General features: G+C 38.8%; 1 protein-coding gene across 2 annotated transcripts in view; it reads left to right on the top strand.

Moving 5' to 3' along the window:
- Positions 1-25,841, top strand: part of ZNF732 (zinc finger protein 732) — a 36,575-nt gene extending 10,734 nt beyond the window's left edge. Inside the window, exons 4-5 of one of the 2 annotated variants that reach the window (XM_063619639.1) lie at positions 1,990-2,085; positions 21,503-25,841. In XM_063619639.1, the coding sequence (XP_063475709.1) occupies positions 1,990-2,085; positions 21,503-23,034 (1,628 nt within the window). In that variant the 3' untranslated portion in view covers positions 23,035-25,841. The remainder of the gene's footprint in view (positions 1-1,989; positions 2,086-21,502) is intronic. The other variant, XM_055246488.2, reaches the window with a different exon arrangement.
- Positions 25,842-26,968: the final 1,127 nt, after the last annotated feature.

Below are 26,968 nucleotides of genomic sequence, written 5' to 3'. Positions count from 1 at the left end.
TTTCCAACGTTTTGGCTTCTTTGGGCGACACTGGAAGAATTGTCTTGAGCCACACGTAAAATACATTAAACTAATGATAGCTGATGAGCTTAAAGAAAAGGTTCGTGAATAAGTTTTGTGATATCCACCACCTTGGATAAGCAAAAAAGCCCTCTCATTCAAAGGTTTGGCTCCCACTGGATTAAAGTGTTTACTCACCTTCTAGATTTCTTAAATGTACTGTCATTAGCCAGCTTAGAACATTGGTAATATTAAGCACTCAATCATTACCTTATTTCTTAATAACTATTATAATTTTTGTCTTATTTAGTAGGAAGCCTGAGATTCTGTCATTGAGATGTATCTATAGCTATATAAAAATGTGTGTCTCTCACACACACCTAAATAAGTTATATATGTGTATAATAAATTCTTAACATTGTTGATAGATTCTTGGAAACTAAGTGAAGCAATGTATCATTTTAGAAAGCGAATTTTAGTGCTGGGTGCAGTGGCTCACACCTGTAATCCCAGCACTTTGGGAGACCGAGGTGGGTGGATCACGAGGTTAGGAATTCGAGACCAGCCTGGCCAACACGGCAAAACCCCATCTCTGCTAAAAATACAAAAAGTTAGCTGGGCATGGTGGGGGGTGCCTGTAATCCAGCTACTCGGGAGGCTGAGGCGGGAGAATCACTTGAATCTGGGAGGCAGGAGTTGCATTGAGCTGAGATTGCGCCATTGCACTCCAGTCTAGATCACGTGAGCAAAACTCTGTCTCAAAAAAAAAAAAAAAAAACTAATTTTACCAGAGTTTAATTGATGTGAACAAGAGTTATGTTTGGTATATAGCAACATTGCTTCATTTATAGTTGCAGTTTTTTGTTTTTTTTTTTTTGAGACGGAGTCTCGCTCTGTCACCCAGGCTGGAGTGCAGTGGCGCAATCTCGGCTCACTGCAAGCTCCGCCTCCCGGGTTCACGTCATTCTCCTGCCTCAGCCTCTCTGAGTAGCTGGGACTACAGGCGCCCACCACCACGCCCGGCTAATTTTTTGTATTTTTAGTAGAGACGGGGTTTCACCGTGGTCTCGATCTCCTGACCTCGTGATCCGCCCGCCTCGGCCTCCCAAAGTGCTGGGATTACAAGCGTGAGCCACCGCGCCCAGCCTTATAGTTGCAGTTTTCAAGAACCTGTTTTTTACATTGAGTACTTACTGTACATCTGTGTTTGTGTGATATGGATTTTTCTGATAAATAAAAATAGTATAACTATATTTAATATTTACAATGTAATGATATGCACATATGTTGTAATAATTTGATGTGCATATATTTTATCGTAAAATATAGTAAAGTTGATCAACACATCTATTACCTCACATAGCTAACCATTTTTTTGGTAGTAAGAACACTTAAGGCCTATTGTTGTAGCAAATTGTAAGCATACATTATAGTATTAATAACTATAAACACAATGCTGTTTTGCTAATCAAATGCTATTGTACATTAGATTTCTCAGACTTACTCAATTTATAACTACAAATTTGTACTCTTTGAACAACATCTCCTCATGGTCCCACCCTTAGGCACCAACAACCACCATTCTACTTTCTGCTTTTTGAGTTTACATTTTCAGGTTCCCCGTCTAAGTGAGAAGAAGCAGTTTCTTTGTCTCTCTGTGTTTGGCTGATTTCATTTAGCATCATTTCCTCCAGGTCTATCCATGTTGTAAATGGCTAGATTTCCTTTTCTTTTATGGCTGAATAGTAGTCTACTGTGTGTGTGTGTGTGTGTGTGTGTGTATGTGTGTATGATTTAGTAGTACTTGGTAGTGGAACTTAGAACCCACAGATTTAAAATACTTAAATATTCTAAAAATTCTGTCAGGAAACAATTTTTGGATTAATTATCTAGGATCTTCCATAATTTCTCTTTTCTGCTTAGTATAGTATTAGGTAGGTAATTGGAGAATCCCTAACAGTAGCTTGTTAATTTTTTAAAATAAAACAGGTGTTGCTATCTCTAACCCATACCTGGTTATCTATCTGGAGCAAAGAAAGGAGCCCTACAAAGTGAAGATACATGAGACAGTAGCCAAACACCCAGGTAGGTGACAGTGAATGAAGGAGAGGACACAGGCCAGGGGACCAAGGTCAAGAAGGAAGCTAGGCCAAAATATGATGCGTGTGTGTGTATATATACACACACACGCATCATATTTTGGCTATTGTAAATATACTACAGTGAGCATGGGGCTGAAGATATTTCTTCAAGGTGCTAACTTAATTTCCTTTGGTAGTGTACCCAGAAGTGGTATTGCTGGATTATATAATATTTCCATTTTTATTTTTACTGTTTTTTTTTTTTTTTTTTTGAGATGGGGTCTCGCTCTGTTGCCCAGGCTGGAGTGCAGTGGCGCGATCTCGGCTCATTGCAACCTCCGCCACCTGGGTTCATGCCATTCTCCTGCCTCAGCCTCCTGAGTAGCTGGGACTACAGGCGCCCGTCACCACGCCCGGCTAATTTTTTTTTTTTTTTTTTTTTTGCATTTTTAGTAGAGACAGGGTTTCACCATGTTAGCCAGGATGGTCTCGATCTCCTGAGCTTGTGATCCACCCACCTGAGCCTCCCAAAGTGCTGGGATTACAGGCGTGAGCTACTGCGCCCGGCCTTTTTATTGTTTTTTATGATGACTTTATCAATTTACATCTCACCAAGAGCATATAGCACTTACCTTGTATGTATGTCTTCTTTGGGGGAAAAAAAACTAACCTTTTGCCTATTTTTTTTTTTTTTTTTTTTGAGACGGAGTCTCGCTCTGCCTCCCAGGCTGGAGAGCAGTGGTCCGATCTCGGTTCACTGCAAGCTCCGCCTCCCAGGTTCACGCCATTCTCCTGCCTCAGCCTCCAGAGTAGCTGGGACTACATGCGCCCGCCACCACGCCCGGCTAATTTTTTGTATTTTTAGTAGAGACGGGGTTTCACTGTGTTAGCCAGGATGGTCTCGATCTCCTGACGTCATGATCCCCCTGCCTTGGCCTCCCAAATTGCTGGGATTACAGGCCTGAGCCACCGCGTCTGGCCCCTTTTGCCTATTTTTGAATGGCTTATCATCATTATTGTTTTGCTTTGAACTGTAGAAGTTTCTTATACATTTTGGATATGGATATTAACTTTTTTTTTTTTTTTTTGAGACAGAGTTTCACTCTTGTTGCCTAGGCTGGAGTGCAGTGGCGCGATCTCAGCTCACTGCAACCTCAGCCTCCCGGGATCAAGTGATTCTTCTGCCTCAGCCTCCCAAATAGCTGAGATTACAGGCATGCCCCACCATGCCCAGCTAATTTTGTATTTTTATTTTTATTTATTTATTTTTTATTTTATTTATTTATTTATTTTTTGAGATGGAGTCTTGCTCTGTCACCCAGGCTGGAGTGCAGTGGCGCAATCTCGGCTCACTGCAAGCTCCGCCTCCCAGGTTCACGCCATTCTCCTGCCTCAGCCGCCCGAGTAGCTGGGACTACAGGTGCCCGCCACCATGCCCGGCTAATTTTTTGTATTTTTTACTAGAGATGGGGTTTCACCATGTTAGCCAGGATGGCCTCGATCTCCTGACCTCATGATCCGCCCGCCTCGGCCTCCCAAAGTGCTGGGATTACAAGTGTGAGCCACCGCACCCGGCAATTTTGTATTTTTAATAGAGACGGATTTTCTTCATGTTGGTCAGGCTGGTCTCGAACTCCTGACCTCAGGTGATCTGCCCACCTTGGCCTCCCAAATTTTTTGTCAGATATATCACTTGCAAATATTTATATCCTGTAGGGTTTTTAGAAATTTTGTTTTCTTTTCCTTTGCTGTGCAGAAGCAGTTTACTTTGATACAATCCCACTTGTGTTTTCTTTTGTTGCTGTGCTTTTCATGGCATATCAAAAAAGTTATTGCCAAGGCCAGTATCAACAGGGCTTTTCCATATATGTTCTTCAGGAATTCTAAGGTTTTTTATCTTACATTTAAGTGTTTCATTTTGAGTTAATTTTGGGGTATGGTGTAAGAAAATGATCTACTTTTATTCTTTAGCTTGTAGATATCCAGTTTTTCTGGCACCACGTATTGACAAGAGTGTAATTTCTGCATCGTATGTTCTTGGTTCCCTTGCCAAAATTAGTTGACCTTGTATGCATGGATTTGTTTCTGGGCTATTCTGTTCCATTTTTTTTTTAATATCTGTATTTATGCACATACCATACTCTTTTGCTTACTATAACCTTTAAATAAAGTTTAAAATTAGAGAGTATGATGCCCCTTGCTTTGTTCTTTCTCAAGATGGCTTAGGTTATTTAAAATTGTTTAAGGTTACACTTAAATTTTACAATTGTGTTTACTATTACTGTGAAAAAGGCCACTACAGTTATGATAGGGATCACATTTGAATCTACAAATCACTTTCGAAAATATACTTTGACAATATCTGTTATCTTAATGGAATCTGGTTTTATTTATTTGTGTCTGCTTCAGTTTCTGTCATTTAGTGTCTAAATTTATTGTCATACACTAGATTTTGTATCTTGTATTTAGTGTGTAAATTTTTTATTTCATTGGTTAAATTTATTTTGAATTTCTTATTTTTATAGTATTGCAAATTGAATTTTTTCTTTTTTTTGGAAATTTTGTTACTTTATGGAAATGAAACAAATATTTGTATGTTGGGCAAGGTATATTGGTTCCTTTTTGTAATCCCAGCACTTTCAGAAGCCAAGGCATGTGGATCACTTGAGCACAGGAGTTTGAGATGGGCCTGGGCCTTGTAGTGAGACCCTGCCTTACAAACACAAACCAAGAAACTACCCACAAATATTTGTATGTTGATTATGTATCCTGATACCTTAATGAGTGCCTGTATTAGTTCAGTTTTTGTTTACTCTAATGTTTCATATATATGCATGATCATATTATCTACAAACAGTAACATTTTTACTTCTTTTGCAAGCAGGAGAGCTTTGTTCTCCTTTTCCTTGCCTAATTGTTCTGATACATTTGGTAACGTGTTAAGATAGAAGCTGTGGTCCTGGAGGCATGCTTGTAGATCTGAGCCTCAGCTGTGGTCCCTGAAGCAGCCCTGTGTCTGTATATTTTAAGGATTTAACAATGATTTACAGTTTCTATAATCTATTTTTTGGCAGGTAAACATCTCCTTTTGTTGGGTCCCCAGGCTGATGAGATTACCTCTGGGTTTGCAGAGAAGGTAACAGTTTGCTGGGTCACAAGGGTGCTGCTGGGTCTGCTGTGCGTTCTGCCTTTGATGGTTGTGTTACCAGAGATTTGGACAGTTATGGATTCTTTCTGGGCCCTGGAAAGATCAGATTTCCTTGAAGACATTAATCTATATGGCAGGCTGTAGGCTAGGGTTTTGAAGTTTGTCTGTATATGATGGCCCAAATATCAGGTGTATGAATGCGTTTGGCTTTCGCTGACTACCTGGGAACAGTTTTTACAGGTCTTTCTGTGAGCCTCTGCATGTGTACGAATGGCCACAGACTGTGACTACATATGGCTAGAACTGAGTCACAGGGCTGCTTCAGGGACCACAGCTGAGGCCAGGATCTGCAGGCCTGCCTCCAGGGCCATGGCTGGCTGTGTCTTCCTGCAGGCCTCTTGATGGGAAGGACCACTTCTGGACTATAGCTGAGATTGAATTTGAGAGAGGTTACAGAACTGTTTTGGAATCCTCAGTAAGACCAAGCTGCGTGCATAATTTCCTTGTCTGTAGCCATGTCTATGGGCTCTGGAGTTGGCCACCTGGTGAGGACCTGCTTTTTCCAAATAACCTCCCTTGATCTTTGACTCCACTGAGGTTTCACAACCCTAACTATAGGCAAGCAATTTTCTACTTACGTTTTCTAGGAGTTTACTACTTAAAATACCTTATATAAGTGGAATTGTGTCCAGAATTTGTGGGTTCTTGGTGTCACTGACTTCAAGAATGAAGCCGCGGACCCTCGCGCTGAGTGTTACAGTTCTTAAAGGCGGCGTGTCCGGAGTTTGTTCCTTCTGATGTTCGGATGTGTTTGGAGTTTCTTCCTTCTGGTGGGTTCGTGGTCTCACTGGCTTCAGGAGTGAAGCTGCAGACCTTCGCAGGGAGTGTTACAACTCTTAAGGCGGCGCGTCTGGAGTTGTTCGTTCCTCCTGGTGGGCTCATGGTCTCGCTGGCTTCAGGAGTGAAACTGCAGACCTTTGCGGTGAGTGTTACAGCTCATAAAAGCAGTGTGGACCCAAAGAGTGAGCAGTAGCTAGATTTATTGCAAAGAGTGAAAGAACAAAGCTTCCACAGTGTGGGAGGGGACTCAAGCGGGTTGCCACTGCTGGGTCGGGCAGCCTGCTTTTATTTGCTTATCTGGCCCCACCCACGTCCTGCTGATTGGTAGAGCCGAGTGGTCTGTTTTGACAGGGCACTGATTGGTGCGTTTACCATCCCTGAGCTAGACATAAAGGTTCTCCAGTCCCCATCAGATCAGTTAGATACAGAGTATCGACACAAAGGTTCTCCAAGGCCCCACCAGAGCAGCCAGACACAGAGTGTCGATTGGTGCATCCATAAACCTCGAGCTAGACACAGTGTGCTGATTGGTGTGTTTACAATCCCTGAGCTAGACATAAAGGTTCTCCACATCTCCACCAGACTCAGGAGCCCAGCTGGCTTCACCCAGTGGATCCCACACCGGGGCTGCAGGTGGAGCTGCCCGCCAGTCACGCCGTGTGCTCGCACTCCTCAGCCCTTGGGTGGTTGATGGGACTAGGCGCTGTGGAGCAGGGGGTGGCGCTCGCTGGGGAGGCTCGGGCAGCACAGGAGCCCATGGAGGGGGTGGGAGGCTCAGGCATGGTGGGCTGCAGGTCCCGAGCCCTGCCCCACGGGAAGGCAGCTAAGGTCTGGTGAGAAATCCAGCGCAGTGCCGGTGGGTCGGCACTGCTGGGGGACCCAGTACACTCTCTGCAGCTGCTGGCCTGGGTACTAAGCCCCTAACTGCCCAGGGCCGGCAGTGCTGGCCCGCTGCTCTGAGTGGGGGGGCCCACCAAGCCCACGCCCACCTGGAACTCCAGCCGGCCCGCAAGCGCCGCACACAGCCCCGGTTCCTGCTCACGCCTCTCCTTCCACACCTCCCTGCAAGCTGAGGGAGCCAGCTCCCGCCTTGGCCAGCCCAGAAAGGGGCTCCCACAGTGCAGCAGTGGCCTGAAGGGCTCCTCAAGTGCCGCCAAAGTGGGAGCCCAGGCAGAGGAGGCGCCGAGAGCAAGTGAGGGCTGTGAGGACTGCCAGCACACTGTCACCTCTCAGAATCATACACTGTCACTTCGTTAGTGTTGTATTTCACTTAAAATAATGGCTTTAAGATTTATCCATATTGTAGCATCTGAGATTTTTCATGAGTCTAAATAATTTTTCATTGTATGTGTAAGCCACATCCTTTTAAATTATTCAACTGTTGAAGGATGTTTGAGTTTTTTGATGTTTTGGCTTTTGTAAGTATGGTTTGGATCTGTGTCCCCATTCAAATCTCACATCAAATTGTAAGCCCTAATGTAGGTGGGGCCTGATGGGAGGTGATTGGATTATAGGGTTGGCTTCTCATGAATTGTTTAGCACCATCCCCTTTGGTACTGTCTTTGCCATAGTGAATGATTACTCCTGAAATATTATTTTCTTTCTTTTTCTTTTTGATAGCTTATCCATTGCAGTTCAATCTAAAAGTGAAATTTCTACAGAAACACGAACTATTTTAACAAAGAAAAAAATCCCTCATTCAAAATCCTTTGTAGTGGTAATGGCTGCAAATCTGCAGCATTTAGAAAACTATGCTATCAACAAGCTTTGCTTTATGAACTGAGATGTACAAAATCTAGAAAGCAGATGAAAGTGAATTCTTCAACATTTTAGTAAACTTCTGGTAATCAGAGTTCAAAGCAAATATGGCACATAACAATTCAAGCATAAATCAAGATGGAGAGCCTGGAGGGTTTGATTTCTTAAATTTTCCAAAAAGGTATCATTGCAACATGTAGGATTTCTCCCCTATTTTAACCTTACCAGTTTCAAAGGAAAGTAAAAGAAGTGGATTACATGTAGACAGCATGTGTGCGAGTGCACACACATGCAGGGTGGCAGGTAGAGTGTCTAATTCCTTCTTCCTACTACGCAAGTCCCACTTCACAGAAATCATTAGGTAAAGGAAAACCAATGAGGAGTTCTGCAGTTTTCTTTTAATAACTAAGGAGATCTCATTTTCTAAGAGCAGCTTCTTCCACACTCTTGCTCCTGCCCCTACCATGTGAGATGACTCACTCTTGCTTGGCTTCCTGCCATGATTGGAAGCTTTTTGGGGCCTCCTGAGAAACAGAAGCTGCTATGCCTCCTGTACAGCCTGCAGATCCATGAGCCAATTAAACCTCTTTTTAAAAATAAGTTATCCAGGGTCAGGTATTTATAGCAATACGAGGATAAACTAATACTGTGAATATTGTTGCAATAATATGGATGCTTTTGGGTTTCAAAACCCTGTTACATGGATGTAACAGGGTTTCACCATATTAGCCAGGATGGTCTTGATCTCCTGACCTTGTGATCTGCCCACCTCAGCCTCCCAAAGTGCTGGGATTACAGACATGAGCCACTGCACCCAGCCTACTTTTTGAAAAAATATTTTTAAAAAATCTTACATTTATATAGAATTTCAAGGACCATCATGGCCCAAACAATCTTAGAAAATAAGAGCTAAGCTAGAGGCACAACACTTCTTGGTTTTAGAACAGAATACAAAGCTACATAAATAAAAACAGTGAGGTACTTGTTGGAAAACAAATAGCTGATAGAACAGAACAGAGAACTCAAAAACAAGCCATCATGTATATGCTCAAATGATCTTCAACAGGTTGCTATAACCATACAATAAGAAAAAGACAGTCTCTTTAATAAATGGTGTTGGAATACTCTGTATCCACATGGGAAAAATTGAGGTTGGATCCTTCCCCCGAACCATGTACAAAAACTATCTTGGGTGAGTTAAATATTGAAATGTAAGAATTATAACTCTACAATTTTTAGAAAATATAGGAATAAAGATTATGACATTGGTCTCAGCAATGTTTTCTTACATATAACATCAGACACATGAGCAACAAACTTAAAACCACAGAAAAATAAGACTACATTAAATTTATCTCCGCACATTAACATAAACAGTAAGAGTCCCACCTAAGAAGCACAAAAGCAAAAAAAAATTAAAAATTACATATTTGACAAAAGTTAACATTCAGAATAAACAATTCCAAAAAATCAACAAAGAATAACATTATTAACAAATAAAGAGATGAAAATGTTCCTCCAGAGATTAGAAATTTTCTCAATAATTGTTATATGTATTTAATTTTTAGAATAATGTAAGCAAAACCACGATAAGGTTATTATTGTGCATTAATTAGGATGGCCAATATAAAGCAAAAATGTTGTAAAGAATGTAGAGAAATTGAAACTCTTGTGCACTGTTGGTGGGGAAGTGATGTAACCACTTGAAAAAAATGTATGGAGATTTCTCCAAAAACTAAAAATGAAGTTATTATATGAGCCAGTAATTCTACTTCTGAGTACCTATTCAAAATATCCAAAGTATATCTGAAGGCAGGAGGCTGAGACAGGAGAATGGCATGAAACCGGGAGGCAGAGCTTGCAGTGAGCCAAGATTTTGCCACTGCACTCCAGCCTGGGGTGACAGAGCGAGACTCCATCTCAAAAAAATACATATATATTTTTCAAACAGTATCATTTGTGTTTTCATCAGGATTATATTGAATTTGAATATCACTGGGTAGTATTGTCACTTAACAATATTAAATCTCCTGACATCATGAAGAGTATGTTCAAGAGTGTGTTGGCCAGGTGTGATGGCTAATGCCTGTAATCCTAACACTTTGGGAGTCCGAGGCGGGTGGATCACCAGAGGTCGGGAGTTCGAGACTACCCTGGTCAACATGGTGAAACCCCGTCTCTACTAAAAATACAAAAATTAGCTGGACGTGATGACACACACCTCTGATCCCAGCCACTCGGGAGGCTGAGGCAGGAGAATCACCTCAACCCAAGGGGCGGAGGCTGCAGCGAGCTGAGATCACGCCATTGCACTACAGCCTGGGCAACAAGAGCAAAACTCCGTCTTAAAAAAAAAAAAGTGTGTTAAGTTTCACATATTTTTGGATTTGACAATTTTGCTTCTGCTTTTGATTTCTTGTTTTGTTTTGAGACGGAGTCTTGCTCTGTCACCCAGGCTGGAGTGCAGTGGCACCATCTCGTCTCACTGCAAGCTCCGCTTCCTGGGTTCACACCATTCTCCTGCCTCAGCCTCCTGAGTAGCTGGGACTACAGGTGTGCACCACCACGCCCAGCTAATTTTCGTATTTTTAGTAGAGATGGTTTCACCAGGATGTTAGCCAGGATGGTCTCGATCTCCTGACCTCGTGATCCGCCCGCCTTGGCCTCCCAAAGTGCTGGGATTACAGGCGTGAACCACGGAGCCTGGCTGATTTCTAGTTTTATTCCGTGTGATCTGAAAGGATGTATTTGTATAATTCAATCTTTAATGCATACCAGGCTGAATACCTTGATGACAAATAATCTGTACAACAAACCTTCATGACACAAGTTTACCTGTATAACAAACTTGCACATATACCCGTATCCTAAAATAAAGTTAAAAAAAGAGTTGTTTTGCATTCTAACAGGTTGTCCATTAAACAACAATTACTCATTTTCTTCTCCAGTTAACCCCTGTCACAGTTTAGTCTGTTTCTAAGCATTTAACTACTTTAGGTGTCTTACATAAGTGGAATTACATAGCACTTGTCTTTTTGTGCCTGGCTTCCTCCACATAAATAAAGTCTTAAAAATGTATCCTCGTGGATATAGAAAAACTTTTCTGCTTTAAGAAGCTGAATAATATTTAATTATTTGTATATTCAAAATTGTCTTCATTAAGAAAATTTTTTCACTTTTGTAGATAATGCTACAATGAATATGGATGTGTACATTACTCTTCATTTGATAATACATGGAAGGGATTATTTACATGCTCTATTCTGTTCAGTGGCATTGTCTTTTTTTAATCTAGTTATAAACTATTTCAATAACTAGCTTCATAAGTTTTTAAAGTCATGATGTATGATGCTTCTGATGTTTCTCTTTTTGACAATTCTTGAGCACTTCTGGTCTCTTTAATTATGATAAAATTTTAGGATTGCTTCTTACATTAATGCAAAATATACATAGCTGCTGCAATTTAAAGTATACCACCATTTCCTTCAGCACTTTTTGTCAGGGGAGATAAAACTCATCTTCACACAGTTCCCCAAAAACCAGAAATGTGGACACATACCCCACATTTCTTTCTCTCCTGAGGTAGAAGCATAGAGTTGGGAGTTGCTCCTGGTTGCACCACGCCTAGGCAATATGGTGAAATTGCATCTCTACCAAAAAATAGATAAACATTAGCTGGGCATGGTGGCATGCACCTGTAGTTCCAGCTACTTGGGGGCTGAGGCAGAAGGATCGCTTGAACCCTGGGAGGTCAAGTCTGGCATGAGCTGAGATTGTGCCACTGTACTCTAGCCTGGGTGACAAAGTGAGACATTGTCTCAAAAACACATAAAGGTATCACAGCAGCCTTAGTTGGAGTGAGACCGTGGGTCTGTCGGAGAATGGAGAGTTTAAAATTTTGCACAGAAGCTGTCACACTGTGAATTGTCTTGTGATTCTAGGTAACCTCCGGGGGTGAGAGGGGACTGAGGACTCAAAGGGAAGGAGTTCTGACCCCTTTTGCTATAAAGTGATTTCTGCACATTCACAGACATGTACCTAGGCAATGGTGTGGCCACACTTCTCCCGTGACAAAGCTTCATTCTCAAGAATTGTGCTGAGAGCACCTCTGCTTCTAGAGTTTTCCACTAATAGGCCACATAAGTGCCCAGAAGACTCATGGGTTCTTTCTACCTCTCAGATCTTGAATCTGCACCAGTAACCTGTTTCCTCCAGTAGCCTAGGCTTCTGGATCACCTGACCATCTTATCTCCCTGCACAAACACATTCATAAGTCAGAGCTGCCTGCCTGGGCCAGTATCTATAGCAGTAACCAGTCCTTTCTGCAACTGTGCACTGACCCTCACTCTTGGGTTCTTGATAACATCTTTTCTTATTCTGCATTTTTTTTTCCCTCACAAACACTTTCCTGTGAACATAGTATGCCTCAGGTCACCCTGCAGGTGCCTAAATCCAGGCCCTCCTGGAAATCAGATGTCCATGAGTTCAAGGCAAAATTGTTGGATGTGTTTATTGTAAATATAAATGTAAAATAGAAACAGGCTTAATCTTCCAGCTGGAAAAAAGGAAAAGTATTTACTCCTTCCTTTTCTTAAAATATTTGACTTAGAACACTTTTATATGTAAATTCCTTCTCTGCCTTTTATCTTTTTTGTTTTTTGTTTGTTTCTTCTTTTTTTTTTTTTTTTGAGACAGAATCTCACTCTGTGGCTCAGGCTGGAGTGCAGTGGTGCGATCTTGGCTTACCACAATCTCCGCCTCCTGGGTTCAAGCGATTCTTCTGCCTCAGCCTCCCAAGTAGCTGGGATTACAAGTGCCCGCCACCACGCCCAGCGAATTTTTGTATTTTTAGTAGAGACTTGATTTCACCATGTTGGCCAGGCTGGTCTCGATTGCCTGATCTCGTGATCTGGCCTACCTCAGCCTCCCAAAGAGCTGAGATTACAGGCATGAGCCACTGCACCCAGTGTTTGTTGTCTTCTAAGTCTCTAATTTGTTTCTATTCTATTTTTTACTATTTTCTTTATTATCCTAACATTGAGATTGCTCTTTTTCAAGTTATTTAAGAATTAAAGTTACAGTGTTTGAGATCTTTTTTAATATAAAAATATATTACTATAAAATTGTGTCTTAGAACTGCTTTGGTTACATTCCACTTTTGATATGTCCTGTTTCTATTTTCATTTGTCTCAAGATACTTTTTGATTTTTCTTTTCTTTTTCTTCTTTGACCCATCAGTTGTTCGGAAGCATGTTGTCTAATATACACATATTTGTAAGATTTTCAATGTTCACTCTGCTATTGATTTCTCATTTACAAAATTGTAATTTAAAAACTTGATATGATTTCAGGCTGGGCTCGGTGGCTCATGCCTATAATCCCAGCAATTTGGGAGGCTGATGTGGGTGGATCACGAGGTCAGGAGATCGAGACCATCCTGACTAACACAGTGAAACCCCGTCTTTACTAAAAATACAAAAAAAGTAGCCAGGTGTGGTGGCGGGCACCTGTAGTCCCAGCTACTAGGGAGGATGAGGCAAGAGAATGGCGTGAACCTGGGAGGTGGAGCTTGCAGTGAGCCGAGATCGCGCCACTGCACTGCACTCCAGCCTGGGCGACAGAGTGAGACTCCGTCTCAAAAAAACTAAAAAAACACAAACAACTTGATATGATTTCAGTCTTTTAAAAAATAAAAAGACCTGTTTGTGTTTGTTTTGGGCCAGATTTATGATGTATCCTAGAGAATGTTCCATGTGTGTTTGAGAAGAATATAAATTATTCTTTTGGATGAAATGTTATATATATGTCTGTTTGGTGCAGTTGTTTTATAGTGCTATGCAAGCAATTGTTTTCTTACTAACTTTCTGTCTGAATGATGTATTAAGTAGGGCAATGTAGTCCCCTAGTATTATGTTTTTCTGTTTCTCCGGTTCTTTTAATATATTTTTATATATTTATGTGCTCTAATATTGGGTACATATATATTTTTAGTTGTTATATTCTTTTGACAGATTAGCCTCTTATCACTATATCATGAAGTTTTTTTTTGTGGCAGATTTTTTTTTTAGAAGTCTATTTTGTCTGATGTAAATATAGCCACTTCTACACCCTTTTAGTTATGACTGGCATGGAATATTTTTTTCATCCTTGAACCACTACCCTATGTATTTCCTTAAATCTAAAGTAAGTCGTTTGTGCACAGCACGTTGTTGATTTTTTAAATCTATTCAGACATTTCACGAGTGTTTTAGTTTATTTTTTGCATCAATAACAGAATGTCCTACAGTCGGTAATTTATAAAGAAGTTTACTTAGCTCACAATCTGGGATGCTGAGAAGTCCTAGAGCATGTCATTCCCATCTGATGACAATCATAACTTCCACATAACAACATGAGCTCACTTTTATGATAGACCCACTCATGATGACTAACCCACTCGTGGAATAATGATACTGATCCTCTCATGACCTTATAACTTCTTAAAGGCCTCACTTATTTTCTCACAATGGCAGTTACATTTTAACATGAATTTTGGAGGGGACACTCAAACCATAGCAGTGTGATTTTATTGGCTAACTAAATTTTTTATATTTAAGGGAATTACTGATTGATAAGAACTTATTACTATCATTTTGTTCATTGTTTTCTGACCATTTAGTAGTTTCTATTTTTTAATTCTTTCATGCTGGCTTCCCTTGTATGGTGTTTGAGTTTGTTTTGTTTTTCTTGTTATATGCGTTAGTTTCTTTTGTGTGTGTGTATCTTCAACATTTTTTTTTTTTTTTTGTAATTTTCAAGGGAGATAAAATATCTCAGTTTAAAAGGTCTAGCTTAAGGTAACAATCTAGCTTCTTTTTTACCCACATAGGATCTTACTTTGTTTCCCAGGATGTAGTGCAGTGGTGGATTCACAGCTCAGTGCAGCCCTGAACTCTCCAATATCAAAGAATTTTCCCATCTCAGCCTCCTGAGTAGCTGGGATTACAAGCATATGCCACCATGTCCAGCTATTTTTTTTTGGTATTTTTTGTAGAGACAGGGTTTTGCCATGTTGCTTAGGCTCGTCTTGAACTTCTGGGCTCAAGAAATCTACCTGCCTTGGCTTCCCAAAGTGCTAGGTTTATAGGCATGCATTATCAGACCCAACTGCTTCTTTTTAAAAAAAGAATAAATAGCTTTCTGAAATCTTTATTTTATTCATGTATTTATTTTAGAGACAGGGTCATGCTATATTGACCAGGCTGGTTTTGAACTCTTGGCCTCAAGCAAAAGTTAACTTCTATGTATAAAAATATTAAACAGTTTTACTCCTTTCGACACACTATTTATGTCACACCTTACATCTTTTTATATTATATACCATTAACCAATTATTGAAGCTACATGCTTTACTCACTTTTTTAAAAAATTCCTATTTAGGAACTTTCAAATGACTTTTAAGTTTGCTGATTTCCCCCCCCCCTGTATAACTGAGTCTCCTGTTAAAGCTTTCTGTTAAATATTTTAGTTCTACTATTGTGTACTTCAGCTCCAGCATATCTCCTTGGTTCTTTTTTAATGGTTTATCTTTCTTTATTATAATTGGTTTTCTTCGTGCATTGTTGCAAAAAAATCAGTAATCTGTGTACTTTTGCATCTTATCGAGATTTTTAAAGATAATTGTTTTAAATTCTCTGTTAGCCATTTTTTAGATCTGTGTTTTATTGTTAGTGGTTCCTGGAGCATTTTTAGTTTCCTTTCATGCTGTTAGGTTTGCCTGATCCTTCATAATTTGCGAAGCTTTGTTTTGATGTCCTTGCATCTGAAGGAGTAAATACCTCTTTCAGTCATTATAGACTAGTTTGAGGAGGGAAATATATTCTCCTATTGGATTTCTGGGCTGATGAGATTTCCACTGAGATTGCAATAAAGTGCTTTGGAATCCAGGTCACATAACTACTACTGGGTTTGCAGTGAATTTCCTGCTTGGCAGACCTGTCATCTGGGCATCAGACAGTTGTGGATTCTATTTTCTGAGAAGACTGAACATTCTTCAAGATGTTGATCAATATGACTGGCACTGAGGGAAAAATACCCTCCAGTTATATCTGCAGATTAAGGTGCTGATATAATCAATGTGAGCAGGTGTGGCTCCTGCTGTGTCGCTTTTGCGAGGTGTTTGGAAATGCTCTAACCTAGTCATTGGACAGGTTCCTAGTTGAGCAGTACTGAGCCTTGATCACAGCTGAGAGGGTGTCAAACTGATTCATAGGGCTGCTTCGGGATACAAAGCTGAGACCAAAGTCTTCAGGTCTTTTTCTGGGTTCATGGTATTTCTCCCTCTGGATTTCTAGGTGGGTAGGACTTCTTTCAGACTCTAGATGACAGAGACCAGAGCTTGGTTATAGGACTGCTTCACAATTCACAGTGGGAATAAAGTCAGCCAGCATGCCTACAGGGGCACATATAGGTGTGCTTTTTGGCAGGCCCCAGGTAAGGAAAAACTTCTTCTGGACTTGCTTGCACGGACTTGGAGCCAGCTTATAGTGCCACGTCAAGATCCACCATCAAATAATTATTGGCAAGCCTACATTCAGGGGCACAGATGGATGTTTCTCTCTGTGGGTGTCTGGGCAGGATTTCTTCCACACTATGACTAACATGTGCAAAGAGTGGATTTGGGGCTAATTCAGAGATCGTAGATAGAACCAACTTCTAAAGGCACAAAACAAAATGGTCTACAGCTAAGTCTACAATGAAAATTGGACATATTTTATTCTGTAGCTGGGACCATGATGGGCAAGCATGCCACTCAAGCAAGGGCATGCCTCTTCAATACAGCCCTCCTCAGTCTTGGGTTCACAACCCTTGACATGGATTCCCAAGCTCCCATAAATTTCCTTTTTCAGGACATAACTGCTGTTTTTTTTTGAGCAGAATTTTTTGCTCGTTGCCCAGGCTGGAATGCAATGGCGCCATCTCAGCTCACTGCAACCTGTGCCTCCCGGGTTCAAGCAATTCTCCTGCCTCAGCCTCCTGAGTAGGTGGGATTACAGGCATGTGCCACCACACCCAGCTAATTTTTTTGTTTTGTATTTTTAGTAGAGATGGTCAGGCTGGTCTCGAACTCCTGACCTCGTGATCCACCTGCCTCAGCCTTCCAAAGTGCTGGGATTACAGGTGTGAGCCACTGCGGCCGGCTGTTTTTTTTTTTTTTTTTTTCCTTACTGCTGTACTTTGCCTGTCAAAGATTCAAAATGCTGGATCTTCATAAGTACATAGTCACAGTTGAAAACTGTAGCTGTTTAAAGGATTGTTTTTATGGTACATCTACATCTATATTCTATATTTTATAGGTCCGAATTTTTTATTCTTGTTTTCAAACTCTATTTTACTGGGGAGTCTTTTTTCATGTAGATTCTCCTCAATTATTTACTTTTTTTGTTTTTAATCCTCATATTTGTATGGTAATTTTCAACTCTGTACCTTTTATGACCATGTAGTGTTTAATTCAAATAAAAATCACTGGGTTTCACTTGGAGCAATTTGAAATATATGTATAATTCAGATATTTCTATAGCCTATAAAAGTTATCTATGTGTTTGCCTGTGTAAATAGCGCCCCTACCTGGTTTATAAATTTTTTTTTTTGGTGGTCATCACTGTTTTCTTTTATAGGTGAGTAGTCAAAGAAACAGTAAAAAATTACCACCTGTGTATTGTTCGATTATGTGTTATTCTGGGAGAGAAACATTTTTTATTTGAAGGTGATTTTTGAAAAATGTAACCTTTTTAGGTAGATGTAAATATTTAGTTGTGATGAAAAACATAACATTTCTTAAAGGTTTTCAAGTGTACAGCCTAGTGGAGTTAAGTACATTTACATTATTTTGAAATGGATCTCTAGATTAATTTTATCAAAGTAAAGTTTAATACCCTATAAACAATAAACTGCCATTTTTTTCTCTTCAGGTCCTGAAGAACACCATTTTACTTACTATTTCTATAATTTTGACTGATTTTTATATTCTTATTGGTGTAATTATATGTCTTTTTTTTTTTTTTTTGAGACGGAGTCTTGCTCTGTCGCCCAGGCTGGAGTGCAGTGGCGTGATATTGGCTCACTGCAAGCTCCCACCTCCCAGGTTCACGCCATTCTCCTGCCTCAGCCCCCCGAGTAGCTGGGACTACAGGCGCCCGCCACCACGCCTGGATAATTTTTTTTTTTTTTTTTGTATTTTTAGTAGAGACAGGGTTTCACCGTGTTAGCCAGGATGGTCTCAATCTCCTAACCTCATGATCCACCCACCTCGGCCTCCCAAAGTGCTGGGATTACAAGCATGAGCCATGGTGCCCGGCCCCCATGTCTGTTTTTTTTTTCTTTGCTATCTTATTTTACTTAATGTTCTCAGGCTTTGTTTTTGTAAGATTGTCCTGTGTGGGAAACGCGTGAGGGGAGAAGAAAAGACACATACACAATACCTTTAAGGGTAAACAACCTTTATCCCATGTAAATGGCAAGGCAGATATATAAGCAAATGATATAATAAGCAAATTGCATGGGAAGGGGAGAAGGGAAAGGAGATATATATATTTACATTCACCAGTCTATGGAGGATTCACTACCAGACCAGGAAGCAACAGCCTGGGCTCCAGAGTCTGCCACCCATCCATGCACAGACGAAGAGAGGTCTCATGTAGGGCTCCAGAGTCAGACACTACACTCACCAGCCTGTGGAGGATTCACCACCAGACCGGGAAGCAACAGCCTGGGCTCCAGAGTCCGCCACCCATCCATGCACAGACGAAGAGAGGTCTCATGTAGCTTCGGCATGGTCTGGGACCCTAGCTCTTTTTGTAATGAGTTGTTTGGCATGAGGCCCAGTCACGAGGGCCATTTGTGACTGGACCCAAGGAACACAAAAAGGTCAAATTGTTTTTGCGATTGTCTATTGTTTTTTCAATAACAAACATACAGGAATAGATTGAAATAGAAATTTATTTGAAATAGTGCTAGATGAACACCTCGGGCTCACACAACCCATTCTGGGATTTGGTGACCATTGTTTATGTCACGTTCAGTTGAGTCAAATTTAATATTTAACTTTTCCTCCACAAAGATGTGTCAGAATATCTGTTTTAAAATAAAATATTGTATATATGTCACATTTTAAAAGTCTGATATTGATCTCTAAAGGGACATTTGTGTTGTTTCCAGGAATTTTTTGTAAATAATAATTAACATGCATGTGTAAATATGTATTTAAAGTCCTGCCTTGAATATTTTTGGGATATTTTGGATACAGTGATGTGGTACCATGTGTATGTCCATATTTTTTTTCCTGAGCCTTTGATGTTGTATTCAAAAAGTGATTGTCGAGACTAGTTGCATAAAGCCTTCCTCATAAATGTTTATATTAGATTTCCCATATGGGTAAGATCTTTTGGTATTTGTCTCAGTGTATCTGTTTTATTTCACTTAATGTAATGGCCTCCAGGTTCGTTTTGTGGCAAATATCAAAATTGTATTCTCTTTTGTAGCTGAATAATATTTTGTTGTGTATATATACTACATTTTCTTTATTCATCCAAGTTTTGGACACTTGGATTGATTAAATACCTTGGCCATAAATAGTGTTTTAATAAACATGGGAGTGTAGATTTCTCTTTGACATACTGATTTTTTCTTTAGCTACAAACAAAATAGAACTAACATATGTTCCAGCAATCCCATTTAATTAAAAAATTAAAAATAGAACATGTGATCCAGCAATTTGAATTATTTTTTTTTGTGTGTGTGGTTGTTCCTGGTTTATTGTCTAGGTGAGGAGTCAAAGAAACAGTGTTAAAATACCATTTGTTGATTGTTTAAATATATGTTATCCTGTGATACTTGTTTTTTTTTTTCTATAATGGCTCTACTAACTTACAATTTCACCAACTGTATTTCCTTTTCTATTCATTCTCACTAACTTTTTTTTTGTCTTTCTAATTACAGCCATTCTAACTGGAGTCAAGTCTTATCTTGTGGTTTTGATTTGCATTTCTCTGACAATTAGTGATGTTGAGCATCTTTGCATGTGCTTTTTGGCCATTTGTATTTCTTTTGAAAAATGTCTCTTAAGGTCTCTTGCCTATGTTTAAATTGTGCGTTATTTTTGTTGTTTGTTATACTGTAAATTTATCTTTTGTCATGTACATTTTGCAAATATTTTATTTCATTCTGTAGATTATGTCTTCACTTTGTTAATTGTTTTCTTTACTGTGCAAAGCATTTTTAGTTTGTTGTAATCCCGTTTGCATGTTTTTGCTTCTTTTGCCTGTGATTTTGAGGTCTTCAGATTCTTTTCTCTATACTATGTGGTAATGCATTCCTGTATGTTTATTTCAAATAGCTTTATAGGTTTGAGTTTCCCATTTAAATCTTTATTTGTGATTGAGTTTTTTATATTGTAAGAGGTAGGAGCCTAGTTTTATTTTTTTGATTATCATGTAAATAATTTTCGTAGAACCATGTATTGAAAAGACTGTCTTTTTCCAAATGTGAGTTCTTGATATTTTTGTTGAAAATCACGGTTCTAGGTTCAGGAATTTATTACTGGGCTCACTGGATAGTTTGATCTGTCTGTTTTTATGCCAGTATCATGCTGTTTTGCTTAGTATAGCTTTATAGTATATTTTGGAGTAAGGTAGTGTGATGCTTCCAGCTGTTTTTTTTTTTTTCTTAGGATTACTTTTGCTATTTGGGGGTCTTTGGTGGTTCCCTGTAAAGTTTAATTTTTTTTTCCATTTCTGTGAAAAAAGTCATTGGTATTTTGATAGAGATTGCATTGAATCTATAGATCACCTTGAGTAGCATAGCCACTTTCATAATATTTTTTAACTTTATGAGCAATATATCTTTCAAATTTTCATGTTTTTCACTTTTTAATGATTTATAATTTTCAGTGTAGAGAGTGTTCACCTTTTTAATTATGTTTGCTACTAGAAATCTTTATTTTTTATTGTTGATGCAGAAGCAGCATTTGGCAACATTGAACATGTCTTTGTGATTTAAGAAACTCAACAAATTAGGTATAGATGTTATGTACTTCAACACAATAAAGATTGTATATGATAGATTAATTGCTGAAATCATACTGAATAGGAAAGAGCAGAAAACTTTATCGGAGATCTGGAACACAAAAAGGATGCTTTTATTTAATATTGTGTATGACAGCATTCAGCTATGTACACTGTAAGACTGTGGAGCACAAGTCAAATATGGATCAGTGATATATCTATTTCCAATATAAGAGTCTCTGTGTTTATCTGTCTGCATATTGTTTCCCTATTGTTTTTAAGTTGTATACTTATTTTGTTTGTGTGTTAACAATGGTGATTTTACCCTGCCTAGGTGAGTAGTCATTGAAGTTCTCCTAATTTTACCCTCTATTTATTTGTAAATCTATATTTATGTGTGTGTGAGAAACACTTTTGAGATCTGAAGATAATTTCCAAAACTCATACCTCTACGTCTTTTAGATATTATTTTTGATCAGTATATGTTACGTGTATATGTCTGTGAAGAAATTATGGCCTGTGGTATTTTGTTATGCCATCTTACCAGCGTACTTTGTATAAGTTTATGTATTAGATTCTTAAAGTATATTCATATGAATCTAGTAAGTGGGATAATTTATTTTGATTTCTTTCAGCTATGTGTTCTCATTTCACCCAAGAGTTTTTGCCAGTGCAGGGGATAGAAGATTCATTCCATAAACTTATATTAAGAAGATATGAGAAATGTGGACATGAGAATTTACAATTAAGAAAAAGCTGTAAAAGGAAGGTGCAGAAAGGAGGTTATAGTGAATTTAATCAATGCTTGTCAACTACCCAGAGCAATATATTTCAGTGTAATGCACATGTTAAAGTATTTAGTAAGTTTTCAAATTCAAAAAAACGTAAGACAAGACATACTGGAGAGAAACACTTTAAAGAATGTGGCAAGTCATTTCAGAAGTTCTCAGACCTAACTCAACATAAAGGAATTCATGCTGGAGAGAAACCCTACATGTGTGAAGAATGTGGCAAAGATTTTAAATGGTATTTAATCTTTAATGAATATAAGATAATTCATACTGGAGAGAAACCCTTCACATGTGAAGAATGTGGCCACATCTTTACCACATCCTCAAACTTTGCTAAACATAAAGTTCATACTGGAGAGAAATCTTACAAATGTGAAGAATGTGGCAAAGCCTTTAATAGGTCCTCAACCCTTACTAAGCATAAGAGAATTCATATTGGAGAGAAACCCTCCACATGTGAAGAATGTGGCAAAATCATTACCTCATCCTCAAACATTGCCAAACATAAGAAAATTCATACCAGAGAGAAGCTCTACAAATGTCAGGAATGTGGCAAAGTCTTTAACAGGTCCACAACCCTTACTAAACATAAGAGAATTCATACTGGAGAGAAACCCTACACATGTGAAGAATGTGGCAAAGCCTTTAGTAGGTCCTCAGTTCTGAATGAACATAAGAGAATTCATACTGGAGAGAAGCCCTATAAATGTGAACAATGTGGCAAAGCATTTAGACAATCTGCAACCCTTAATAAACATAAGAGTATTCATACTGGAGAGAAACCCTACACATGTGAAGAATGTGGAAAAGCCTTTAGTCGGTTCACAACCCTTAATGAACACAAGAGAATTCATACTGGAGAGAAGCCCCACAAATGTGAAGAGTGTGGCAAAGCCTTTGGATGGTCCACAGACCTGAATAAACATAAGATAATTCATACTGGAGAGAAACCTTACAAATGTGAAGAGTGTGGCAAAGCCTTTGGATGGTCCGCATACCTGAGTAAACATAAGAAAATTCATACTGGAGAGAAACCTTATAAATGTGAAGAGTGTGGCAAAGCCTTTTTATGTTCCAGAGCCCTGAATAAACATAAGACAATTCATACTGGAGAGAAACCTTATAAATGTGAAGAGTGTGGCAAAGCCTTTGGATGGTCCACATACCTGAGTAAACATAAGAAAATTCATACTGGAGAGAAACCTTATAAATGTGAAGAGTGTGGCAAAGCATTTAGACATTCCAGAGTACTGAATAAATATAAGACAATTCATACTGGAGATAAAATCCCCAAATGTAAAGGATGTGGCAAAGCCTTTAAGCGGTCCTCATACCTTAATCAACATAATAAAATTTATACTGGAGAGAAACTCTAGAAATATGAAGAATGTGGCAAAGCCTTTGGATGATCCACAAACCTGAATGAACATAAGAAAATTCATATGGGAGACAAACCCTACAAATGTAAAGAATGTGGGAAAGCCTATAAACAGTCCTCACCCATGAATAAACATGAGAAAATTCATAATGGAGAGAACACCTACAAATGTAAGGAATCTGGCAAAGTCATTACCTCATCCTCAAACTCTGCTAAACGTAAGAGAATTCATACTGGTGAGAAACCCTATTATGTTTAGAATATCATAAAACCTTTAATAGCTCCACAACCCTAATTGAACATAGGAGGATTCATACTGGAGAGAAACCCTACACGTGAAGAATGTGGCAAAGCCTTTAGACAGTCTGGAAACCTTTATGTACATAGGAGAATTCATACTGGAGACAAAACCATACAAGTGTAAATGATGTGGAAAAGCCTTTAAGCTGTACTCCAGCATTCTTAAACATAAGAGAACTCGTACTGGAGGAATGTCTTACCAATATGAAGAATGTGGCAGTCTTTAAATGTTCCTCAATCTTTTCTAATAATAAGATAATTCATAAGGGAGAGAAACTCTACTAATGTGAAAAATGTGAGGAAGCTTTTAACCACACCTCACTGTGTTCTAAACATAAGATAAATGATATTGGTGAGAAGCCATATGAAAATTTAAAATGTGGCAAAGACTTCAAATTCTCAAATTCTCTCAAAAAACTTTTTTTTTTTTTTTTTTTTGAGACAGAGTCTTGCTCTCTCCCCCAGGCTGGAGTGCAGTGGCACGATCTTGGCTCACTGCAAGCTCCACCTCCCGGGTTCACTCCATTCTCCTGACTCAGCCTCCTGAGTAGCTGGGACTACAGTTGCTCGCCACCATGCCAGGCTAATTTTTTGTATTTTCAGTGGAGACAGGGTACCACCATGTTAGCCAGGATGGTCTTGATCTCCTGACCTTGTGATCCACCCATCTCAGCCTCCCCAAGTGCTGGGATTACAGGCATGAGCCACTGCGCCCGGCAGACTTCAAATTCTCATCACATCTTACTGTATGTAATTACTACTGAAGAAAACTAGAAATACAAAAGATGTGGCAAAACTTTTAATCAGTGCTCATCTCTTTTTGCATGTGATAGCATTTATACGTGAGAACAATTGTACAAATATAAAAATACAAAAGCCATTAATATCTACTCACATCTTACCAGATATCAGAATTTATAGTTAACAAAAGCATTATAAATGTAATTTCTGTTGAAAGACCTTTTAGAAAATATAGGACATTAAAGCGAAGAAGAGTATTCTTAAGACAGAATACAAATATAAAGAGGGTTGTAGTACCTGTACTTGTATCCTGGATCTTACTGTACACATTTTGTACTAGCGGAAGACTCAGAAGCAGTTGCTCAAACTTTGTTCAGCATCAGAGAATTTACATTGGAGCAAAATCCTACAAATGTAATAAATGTGGAAAAACATCTGTTCAAAAACTGCAGCTTAAACACTAGAAAGTTTATATTAGAAGATAATTTGTAGAGGCAATAAATGCGGAGAAATATTTAGGCTAAAATTAAGCCTATGTAAACATCAGAGGATTTACTGGAGAAAGAACTAAGGAACTAACACTTGACAAGAAATCAGAGTATTAAGTGTAAAAAAATCCAAAGTTAAACCTGTTAGAAACTTTCTTCGTCAGCCAGTCGTAGTGGCTCACGTCTGTAATCCCAGCACTTTGGGAGGCCGAGGTGGGTGGATCACGAGGTCAGGAGATCGAGACCATCCTGGCTAACATGGTGAAACCCCATCTCTACTAAAAATACAAAAAATTAGCTGGGTGTGGTGGCGGGCACCTGTAGTCCCAGCTACTCGGGAGGCTGAGGGAGGAGAATGGCTTGAACCCAGGAGGTGGAGCTTGCAGTGAGCCAAGATCGTGCCACTGCACTCCAGCAACAGAGCAACTCTACCTCAAAAAAAAAAAATTCTGCATATATAAGTTGAAAAGAAGTAGATTTTTGAAGAGATTTCATTCAAAGTATATTTTTTACTTGAAAAAAGTATAGATCTTTTGAAAAGCAAAAAATTGAAATCCAAAATTATAGTATTTCAGTCTTCTCATTTATGTGAAAGCATGTGATGAATTATTGCTGCATCAGAGATATGAGAAATTCCATAGTGGGCAGTATTCGCGAACTTCTACATGAAAGAAAAAACAGAAATGAAAGACGCCTCAAGAAAATCTAAGCAGAGAAGCTTTTTGTGGTTGACTTAGAGTGATGCATGGAGTAGGTGTTCAGAGTAACATTTTGCATTATTGTGAGAAACAATCTGAATTTTAGTAGTAAATTGTTTCACCAATTGTACATTTATGTAATAAATTAATAAAATGCTGTAAATTTTAAAATTCTCTTTTAAGATCATGTGTGAACTTAATTTTTTTTTTTGAGACAAAGTCTCTCTATTGCCCAGGCTGGAGTGCAGTGGCACCATCTTGGCTCACTGTAACCTCTGCCTCCCAGGTTCAAGTGAGTCTCTTGCCTCAGCCTCCCGAGTAGCTGGGATTACAGACGCACACCACCATGCCTGGCCAGATTTTGTATTTTTAGTAGAGATGGGGTTTCAGCAAATTGACCAGGCTGGTCTTGAGCTCCTGACCTCGTGATCTACCTGCCTCAGTTTCCCAAAGTGCTGGGATTCCAGGTGTGAGCCATCGCACCTGGCCTTAATTTTTTAAATAAAATTGTTAATGTGTAGAAATTATTGTGTCTTGAATGATGTGTTATGCCACCAAATTTCACCTATCCCACCTCACTCAAGGGTGTAGGTAAGAGATGCTAACAATGTACTATCTGATAACATAGCTGAATGACATTTCTAGTCTCTTTTTCCAATGGCTTTAAACAGCAAGTAAACTGAATATTGTTCCCATGTTGCATTTTTATTCTTAAATTTTAAAAAAGTTTTTGTGGGTACCTAAGTGTATGTATATATTTAGGGTATATATGGGTTATTTTGATACAGGCATACAATATGTAATAATGACATCAGAGTAAATGAGTTATTCATCTTAAGCTTTATCTTTTTTTTTTCTTTTTCTTTCTTCTTTTTTGAGACAGAGTTTCACTCTCGTTGCCCAGGCCAGAGTGTAGTGGTGCGATCTTGGCTCACTGCAACCTCCACCTCCCAGGTTCAAGCGATTCTCCTAAATCAGCCTCCTGAGTAGCTGGGATCACAGGCATGTGCCACCATGCCTGGCTAATTTTGTATTTTTAGTAGAGATGGGGTTTCTCCAGCATTTATCTTTTATCTTACCCACAATCTAATTATATACTTCAATTATTTTTAAATGTACAACTTTTTTCTACTACAGGTCATCTTATGATTGTAATAAGTATATCAGAGTATAATTATAATTCACACATTCTTGATTCCTGAATGGTTTACAAAAATGTTTCATATTTATCTTTGAACATGCATCATGTTCTCCTGCAAACATACAGACTTTTAATTTTAATTTACATAGAGTTAAATATATAAATGTTGTGCTCTAAAGATAAAGCTTGGGTGTAAGAAAGAAAATTATGAAGCAAGCAATTGTGTTTGCATGAGACTTTATACCTATTTTCTGAAGAAAATAGCAATATTGGAACAAAGAAGTTTCTATTAATACTGTGGATAATTTACTGAAAATCTAGAAACCTAAAACATTTTGAATTAAAATCTATCTATATTTTCTTATTTTTATGTAATTACTGTAAAATCTAATGGATCATTGTTGAGAATCTCCCCGTAAAAAGTCTCTGTTTTTATGTGGTGCTCATGCTAGAGGTATAATTTTCTTGTTTCTCATTCTTTTTTTAACTCCATAAAGTATGTGAGCTGGTCAGAAATTATAACAATTTTTAATAAAATTTAGTGCACTGAAAATACTTTTTAGA

Source organism: Symphalangus syndactylus, chromosome 16 (assembly GCF_028878055.3).
Source record: "Symphalangus syndactylus isolate Jambi chromosome 16, NHGRI_mSymSyn1-v2.1_pri, whole genome shotgun sequence".
NCBI classification, from domain to species: Eukaryota; Metazoa; Chordata; class Mammalia; order Primates; family Hylobatidae; genus Symphalangus; species Symphalangus syndactylus.
Note: the sequence above shows the minus strand (reverse complement) of the source record. Positions and strands in the feature narration are given on the sequence as shown.